This window comes from Neopelma chrysocephalum, unplaced genomic scaffold (genome assembly GCF_003984885.1).
Source record: "Neopelma chrysocephalum unplaced genomic scaffold, ASM398488v2 Primary Assembly neopelma1_95431, whole genome shotgun sequence".
NCBI lineage: Eukaryota > Metazoa > Chordata > Aves > Passeriformes > Pipridae > Neopelma > Neopelma chrysocephalum.
This window is the reverse complement of record NW_020924104.1, coordinates 68,145-77,391: the sequence shown is the minus strand read 5'-3', so window position 1 is coordinate 77,391 and position 9,247 is coordinate 68,145. Positions and strand designations below refer to the sequence as shown.

Sequence of the window (9,247 nt, the reverse complement as noted above, 5' to 3'; positions counted from 1 at the left end):
TTCTTCCAAGTATTGAAAGGCTGCCATAATGTCTCCCTGAAGCCTTCTCTTCTCCAGGCTGAACAACCCCAACTCTCTCAGCCTGTGCTCATAGGAGTGTTGTTCCACCTCTCTGATCTTTTTTGTGGCCCTTATCAGGAAATGGTCCAGCAGAACCACATCTTGCCTGTGCTGGGGTCCCCAGAGCTGGATGCAGCACTCCAGGTGGGGTCTCTCAGTAGAGGGTAGAGTAGCAGGGCAGAATCGCCTCCCTTGCCCTGCTGCCCACGCTGCTTTCCATGCAGTCCCGGATGTGGTTGGCTTTCTGGGCTGCAAGCACACATGGCCAGCTCATGTCTAGCTTTTCTTGCACCATTACCCTTCTTCATGAAGCTGCTCTCAATCCCTTTATCCCTCAGCTGGGGGTTGCCTTGACCCACATGCAAGACCTTGCACTTGGCCTTGTTGAGGCACTTTTAAGTTCACATGAGTCCACAAGCTTGTCCAGGTTCCTCTTGATGGCATCCTGTCCTTTGGACATATCATCTGAACTACTCAGGTTGGTGTCACCTGCAAATTCTCACACTACACACTGAATCCCACCATCTTTGTAATTGATGTTGTTCACTGTGTGGGTGGCTATGCTTTCTTTGACCTTCCCTTTATGGATCACATGCCTATACAAGCCCTTCCTCTTCTTTGCTTAGCCACACCTTGGCCTTCCTGACCCCAACCCAACACAAATGAGCAACATCCCCAGTACTCTTTCCAGTATACCTGTCCCTGCTTCCCTGCCTGTGAATTTCCTTCTCACCCTTTAGTTTGACGAGCAGGTCTTGACTGAGCCATGCTGTTCTCTTTCCTTTCCAGGTTTCTTATATATGAGGGTCAAGAACTCTTCCACTCTGTGGAATTCACCCTTAGAGCTCTGTTCCACTCCCACTCAGCGAGTCCCATGGCTGACTAACTCCTTCAACCTGACTTGCCAAACTCTGAGAGGCATTCATCCAGGAGGGAGATGCTGATTTAGCCTGCTGTTGTAGGCTGCATCCCGAGATAGTAAGCTGGCCTCAGAAGAGGGGGAAGGAGGGGCGATGCATTACCACACAAGGATCTTTTACCAAAGGTGATCAATCTTTCACTACTGTAGTCACTTGAACATCTCTCTACCTTTGAGAAACCTTCATCTAATACACTTCTGTCTTAAAAGTGAGACTTGTACACTGAACAATATGAAATGTGGTAATTTCTGATGTTTCTAATTAAACCTACATCCTGAGGACCTCGCTGCCTCCGTCCAAGCTTGCTAGGCCCTGGCAGATGAACTTTAGGATTAAAGGGTGGGTCCAGTTCCGTGCACACTGCGTCTCACCTGAAAAATCCATTGCGCAGGCTGGAAGGCCTTACCCACATCTGCAAAGCCCTGTAGCGACAGGCGAGGGTCAAAACAGCAGGTGAAAGGTGCACTGGAAGCCGCAGACCCAACCCTGCATGCAGGCAGTTCAGGACAGTGGTCGTTAGAGACTGACCGGAGATGACAGTCTCTTTTGGCAGCATCCTGAATGACCAAGCAGCCTTTTTCAAGGAGAGCACTGTTCCACTCGGAGAGGGGCCTAGAAAAGGTGGCCTAACCAAAGCTCACCTCCACCCTTCACCCGGTTGGTTAACCGCGGCCAACGGGCATCTTCTAATTGCAGTCAAACAAAGATTAAGAGACAAAGGCATACACCTGCCTTCAAAGGTGTACCCAAATTGACACTAGCATGCTGGAACATCGGAACCATGCTCGATTCTGCAGATAGCGGACGTCCTGAGCGTCGTTCTGCCCTAATTGCCCACAAACTGTCACATCTCAGCATTGACATTGCTGCTCTCAGTGAAGTTCGCCTTCACGAGGAAGGCAGCCTCAGAGAACATGGTGCCAGTTACACACTCTTTTGGTCAGGTAAATCCAGAACCGAAAGGCATCTCTCAGGAGTTGGCTTCATGATTAAAAACTCTATTGTCTCTAAACTCGAAAATCTGCCGACAGGTCATTCTGATCACATTATCTCCCTACACCTTCCACTACACAACAAGCAACACATTGTCATCTTTAGTATATATGCCCCAACTCTCCAAGCTGACCCTGCTGAAAAAGATAAATTTTACACTGACCTGCGCCGCCTTACCCAAAAGGTTCCCACACATGATAAGATCATTATCCTTGGTGATTTCAACGCCAGAGTAGGAAAGAACTTTGAAGCCTGGAAAGGAGTATTAGGCAAGCATGGTGGAAAGAGCAATGATAATGGTCGCCTTCTGCTAGAATTCTGTGCAGAGCAGCAGCTCACCATCACCAACACTATCTTTCAGCAGAAAAATAGTCTGAAGACAACCTGGATGCATCCTAGATCCAAGCATTGGCACCTCATTGATTATGTCTTGGTGCAACGGAGAGATGTTCATGATGTTCATCATACTCACGTGATGCCTAGCGCAGAATGCCAAACAGACCATCGACTTGTGCGCTGTAAACTTAACTTCAATCTTAAGTTCAAACCTAAAAGGGGTGGTATTCCAAGGAGGAGACTCCAAGTTAATAATCTTCAGTCAGCCACAATGAGAGACAGTTTTCACGCAAACCTTCAAACTAGGCTCGAAGATCATTCCATAGATCCCTCTCCTGAAACACTTTGGCAACATATTAAAAATAGCGTCCTGCAGTCCTCTGAAGAGTCCTTAGGGTTCTCCTTCAAGAAGAACAAGGACTGGTTTGATGAAAACAATCAAGAGATCCAGGAATTGTTGAGGAAGAAGAGAACTGCTCACCAAGCACTCCTTGCTCAGCCATCTTGCCATGTCAGAAAAGCAGCCTTTCGTCTTGCATGCAGCAAGCTCCAACAGAAACTTGGTGACATCCAGAACAAGTGGTGGATCAATCTAGCAGGAAAAATTCAATTATTTGCAGATATGGGTGATTACAGGGGATTCTATGAGGCCTTGAAAACAGCATACGGGCCTATATACCAGGTCCAAGGCCCTCTACTCAGCGCAGATGGTCAAATGCTTCTCACAGATAAAGCCTCCATTCTGAACCGATAGTCTGAACACTTTCTTTTCAGTACTAGCTGTGTAGTGCAAGACTCAGCAATTCAGTCCATTACACAACAACTGGTGAAGAATGAACTGGATATTGCCCCTACTATGGGAGAAACTCTTAAGGCCATACAGCAGGTGAAAACTGGCAAGGCAGCTGGGGTTGATGGAATTCCACCTGAAGTCCAGAAGCATGGGGGCCAAGCATTCCATGCTAAATTTCACAAGTTTGTGGTGCGCTGTTGGGAACTAGGCGAACTACCATCAGACCTTCGTGATGCAGTCATCATCACCTTGTATAAGAAGAAAGGAGATAAATCAGACTGTTCAAATTACCGTGGTATTACTCTGCTCTCCATTGCTGGCAAAATCCTGGCAAGAATACTCTCGAACAGACTAATGCCCGCTATAGCAGAAGGAATTCTATCTGAAAGCCAATGAGGTTTCAGAGCCAATAGGAGTACCACAGACACGGTATTTGTTCTCAGACAACTGCAAGAGAAGTGTAGGGAACAGAACAAAGGTCTCTATGTAACCTTTGCTGATCTCACCAAGGCTTTTGATACTGTGAGCAGAAAAGGTCTGTGGCAGATTTTGGAACATTTAGGATGTCCCCCCAAGTTCCTTAAAATGATCATCTTACTTTATGAGGATCAGCGCAGCCAAGTCAGATATGGTGACGCACTTTCTGAGCCCTTTCTAATAACCAATGGTGTGAAACAAAGTTGTGTTCTTGCACCAACCCTATTCACAGTCTTTTTCAGCATGATGCTCCAAAGGGCCACGGCTGACCTCGATGAAGATAGTATCTACATTCAATATCATACTGATGGAAGCCTATTCAACTTAAGGTGACTGAAGGCCCATATTAAGACCTTAAATCATCTTGTCCAGGAGCTGCTTTATGCTGATGCCGCCGCCCTCGTCACCCACACAGAAGCAGCTCTGCAGCGTTTAACATCCTGCTTTGCAGATGCTGCTGAGCTTTTTGGGCTGGAAGTCAGCTTAAAGAAGACAGAAGTCTTCTATCAACCCGCACCTCAGGAAGTCTTCCATCATCCCCATATCACCATTGGCGAATCAGAGCTCAAATCAGTCCAGCAGTTTAATTACCTAGGAAGCCTCATCTCCTCGGATGGTAAGATTGATGGGGAGATAGACAACAGGTTAGCAAAGGCATATAGTGCTTTTGGAAAACTCCATAAAAGAGTTTGGCGAAATAAGCACCTGAGAAGAGCACAAAGATCCGTGTTTACAGAGCCATTGTGCTGTCTACTCTTTTATATGGGTCCGAATCATGGGTCATTTATTACCTGCGTCTCCTAGAATGTTTCCATCAACACTGTCTCCGTACAATCCTAAACATCCACTGGTCAGATTATGTGACTAATACATCTGTTCTGGAACAAGCTGCAGTTATGAGTATTGAGGCCACGTTGCTGAGAACACAGCTGTGTTGGGCAGGACACGTTTCAAGGATGAAGGACCACTGCCCCTCTAAGATTGTGTTTTATGGTGAACTCACCGCTGGCTGCTGCAAGGGAGGAGGCCTGAAGAGGAGATACAAGGACTCCCTGAAACAACATCTCAGCCTTGGCCATATTGATCTTCATCACTGGTCTACTCTGGCCTCCAATCGGGAGGTTTGGAGACACACCATCTATAACGCTGCTGCTTCTTTTGAGAACGCACGCAGGATCACTCTCGAGGAGAAAAGACAACACAGAAAGAATCATATCTTGCCGATACCATCCAAGGAGTCTTTCTGCTGTGCCTTTTGCAACCGGACTTGTCTATCTCGCACTGGCCTATTTAGCCACCAGCGCACTTGTAGCAAATGTGGGTAGAGTCCTTCCCAAATCTTCGTTCGCGAAGCCTAGCCATGATATACATAAAGGGGCTGATCTAAACTGCCAGTGAACATTATGCAGAGGTTCAATTCTAACTGATAACACTTCAGTTAAAATCCTAGTAACAAGATCTCAACAAAATATTATATACTGAGCAACCACCAAAGTAGCCTAGCTTTCAAAATGTAGAAACACGCTGCAAAGAACTGGAATGCTTCAGAATCTGTTTCCAGTATAGTCTAACGATAGCTGACATGCGAGTTTCATAATCTTTTCTGAACAGGACTAACGGAAACCCCAAAAAACTTATTTCCTGCCCCTCTCCAAGAATTCTAAAACAACTGAAAATGCAGCGGCTGTCAAATTTCTTGTCCATAGAATTCATTCTTGCTATAAGTGAAATGACCCCTGAAATGGAGGTTTTCAGTTACTGCAAGTCTTGCAAGTTTGAATCACTGTTACCATGGTACGTTGCATATTATATAAATGTTCATTTTCCAGGAGTAGAATTCGTGATGAGAAGCTAACAGTTAGCAGCAAACATATTTAAGCACCTGCCCTTGCTGGGTTTTATCATGTTTGCAGGTCAAACAGGGTGGTCAGAACAAAATCCCACGCTACACAAAGACCACGTAAGACTTTGCAAAGGCTTTCACTCCCACCTATAGTCAGAGTTCCTGCCATAGCACTGTCCCACTGTACCATTGCTCAACTAGCCCTCCCTTAGAATCTTGATGGCCTCTTTTTAAGATTTTCTTGAGGTTGTTCTTGAGGTTGCTCTCAAAGACACACTTATGATTACTTCCTCCTACATTTAAGTGTTTCTCACACACCACCAAAAAACACATTTCAGAGGCACTCCTTAGCACGTGTAGTGTGCACAGTGTGTTTTAACAGCATCACCACCATTTACATTCCAACCTCTCTCAGACGAAACAGCTGAAACCAGAGTGCAGTATATTTGCTACATGCTAGAGAACAGCAGGAGGAACACTTTTTGTTTAGAAATAGCTGAAGTCAGTACACTCAAGTATGAAAAAGCACTGACTCTACTTAATTTAAAAAAATAAGAAAGAGCAGTCAGAGACACCCCAATTTCACACCTGGATGAAAATTTCTTCTGTGATTTGCACAAGGTGAGACATTAACTGCTGATCATTCAGTAATGACAAAGCAGTATGCTGCTTCTGAGAGTTCATGACAAAACCAAAAGAATTGCAATAAGACAGCCTCAGAGTCTTAAAGCATCTGAAGTTCTTGAGTATCTAGTATTGTCTCTGCAAGACATCTGAAAATCCTCCAAACCCTTGCAGTTATTAATGTAATTCCCCAATCTTTCATAGCAGCATCTTATGATCACCTTCTTAAAGCAGAGTTTGAAAGCCAGTAACACACTACATAGGGTACAAATGTATCAGGCATCAATATGTAATTTTTATGTAACTCCCAGTGACTTTTCTACCATATGAATTATCATTTATTCTTTTATTATTTACACCCAGCATGGTTAATTCAGGTCATTCTGTATGTCATCTTTCCACACTAACCTCTCCAGGCCATTTGGGCAACTCCTATCCCACCTACAGCAGATCTCCAACCCCTCTGTATCTGGCAGTATTTGTGCTCCAGACCTGCGAGGTTTTTTTCCCCCCAAGAAGCCATGACCCACACAACAAACAGTACCTTTGTGGGCCTTTCTGTGCCTCAGAGCGGTGAAAAATGGGCAGGACTGAAAACCCCTCTTTCACTAATGCCTCCAAGAACATCACATAAAGCCATTATTATAGCTATTATCTTTAAGACAAAATTCTGACTCTCCATCCTAGGACACAATGAAATTCAGAGGCACACAAGGCAAGACCATAGTGCCAATACCCCATTTCTCTGGTAGGGGAGGTCTTTTGAGTAATACAGACAAGCCTCTTTTTCACTTCATTGTTTAAGACAGAGGTACTATCAAATGAAAAGTCAATTAAAGGGTTCTTTGAAATTAATCATTTAAGAATTTGTGTTTGTAGGTGTTTATGCAGTATCAGGAATTCTGCATTTCAGTGAAGTAAAGTATGTAAAAAAAGGTGACAATATTTTCTGGATAAGACCATTTATTTTAACAAATACATGAGTCTTTATGATGAACTGGAGGCTGCAACAGCTGCTCTCTTGGGCTTCGGTGTGGTTCCCTCACGGAATCCATTCCTGCAAGTAGAAATATAGTTACCACTTTTTGAAAAGTTGATGCCTGCCCCAGGTTATTTTCTGACAGAGATGCTTTAGATCAAACTCATTACATTTTTTCAGCTTACCTCAGTACAGAATTCATACAGGCATTTGTTAAAAGAAACATCTTATTAACAATTGCCTTGAATAAGCAGCATGGTTTTCACTCTCCTGCTTAAGTAAATTTGACTTCTTTAAACACAAAGATGTCATTAACTGAGTGAACACTGCAAGACTGCACCAGGTACAGCACACCTGCTGAAGGCACACCTTACTTCATGCTCCTACCAAGCAATCCAGCCTAAGATGTCATGTTTGTGAATCACAAGTCTATTTCTTACAGAAGTCCTCTATGCCTCCAACCAGAGACTCGTCAGCCCGGAGCTTGCTTTTGGATATGACATTTCTACTTCAGCAACACTCAGTAGAAAGCAAGCTACAGTTGCATAGTGGAAAGTATTTTATGGCTGCTACTGGGAAAGACTGTGCTAACCAAAAGAAATGAACTGACCATTCAACTACACCCACAACTGAGACTTAAAACCTCCTACATTTTGCTATTAAATCCAATCTACATTTTTATGACAACAGTCCTAAATTACTTAGTATTTTTCATACAGCTTTCTTGTTCATTAGACCAGAAGGCAGAGTTCTATTTTAGAACATGGTGGTCATACAAAAGAAATTCTTAAAAACAATATAAAACCCCCGCCACTACCTCCTAAGTACAACTCAAAAGCTTTGTAACAAGTTTTAGAAACCTGTAACTCAGAGTCTGATGTAACACCTACTTACTGCTAACTGAACTCTAAATAAAGAGAGGCTCCCAAAGTTATTCCTGTCCTGAATTTTTTTTGTGGGCAAGTGGGGACTGGAATGATTTCGAGATTTGTCTCTGTAAAATCCCACACTTCAGTGTAACCATCAATTTAAACAACTCACAAATAGAGCCAATACTACACAAAGCATGTATTTTTAGACATGTGCATTTTATTACAATCACCTCTGTGTTGTGCTATATTCACTTAACAGAAACATCAGAACTTTATACACCCCCCTGTACTACCAAAGACTGAGGGATATGAAGCATCATTTCATGATATATTTAAGAAGATCATACCACATTAAGTGATACTAAGAAAAAATAAATTGAAACGTTAACTTTGAATGACAAATTTTATAATTAAGTGATGTCTATGCAGGATTTCACACCATGCTAGTGTGCAATAAAATGTCATACCTGAATCGACGGTAGACCTTTTTCAGGTGCCTCATGCGGCCTGTACCAGTGGTGTTTCGTCTTTTAGCCTTTGCACTCCAGTTATCTAAAACATGTAAGTTACTTTTATCTGCACCAAATAATTACGCTGCACATTAAATTTTTATGACACATTCATTCAAGCTAACAAAAAAATTATAATTCAAGTCTGTTTCTATGCAGCAATACTACATATTACCTAGAACACAGTTAAGTCACCATTAATTTCGAAAAAGCTCCAGATACTGCAAAGTGTCACAATATCCCTCCTTGGCTGGAAAAAAAAGTCAGACTAGTGAAGGAGACAAAGAAACAAATGTTTTTTAAAACTGAAGTCAGGTAAAAGTTTGCTACTTACACTTTCTCTTACGCTTGGCAGGGTAACCACACTTCCCACAGGTTGATTTTTGCAGATGGTACGCCTTGGACCCACATCGACGACACAAGGTGTGCGTCTTATTTCGCCGCTTACCAAATGACGATGTTCCCTTCGTCTGAAAAGCATTTCAAGACATGGCAAGTTGGAAACATCACTAACACTTCCAGGTCACGAAAACTAAAAGAACAAGCCTTAAAAAAACATGCGAAAACCGACCGAGTTATATTAACAGGTCGGAGGCACGCTTAACTCCGAACCACAGCTCAGCTTCGCCTACAGGTTGCCTCCATTTTCAGGAATCGTGTTCCTTACGCCTCTGGCCGCCATTCCTTCGCGCCGCCGCCCCTGTGCTAAAGTGAAGCGGAGCCACGGCGCAGTTACCTCGGCTCCCCCCTCACCTCACCGACAAACAGCAAACCGCCCTCTCCTGACCACCCTCCCACCGCTGCCGCGCGGATTCCCCGGCCACGGAGCCAACGCGTATGG

The 9,247-nt window shown here is 43.8% G+C and overlaps 1 protein-coding gene across 1 annotated transcript in view; it reads right to left on the bottom strand.

Annotated features, from left to right (window-relative positions):
* Nucleotides 1-6,991: 6,991 nt before the first annotated feature.
* The window catches only part of RPL37 (ribosomal protein L37), a 2,652-nt gene continuing 396 nt past the window's right edge, over nucleotides 6,992-9,247 (bottom strand). The window contains exons 2-4 of the mRNA XM_027708071.1: nucleotides 8,741-8,876; nucleotides 8,365-8,449; nucleotides 6,992-7,103 (exon numbers count right to left, since the gene is read on the bottom strand). Coding sequence (XP_027563872.1) covers nucleotides 7,034-7,103; nucleotides 8,365-8,449; nucleotides 8,741-8,876 — 291 coding nt within the window. The 3' untranslated portion in view covers nucleotides 6,992-7,033. The remainder of the gene's footprint in view (nucleotides 7,104-8,364; nucleotides 8,450-8,740; nucleotides 8,877-9,247) is intronic.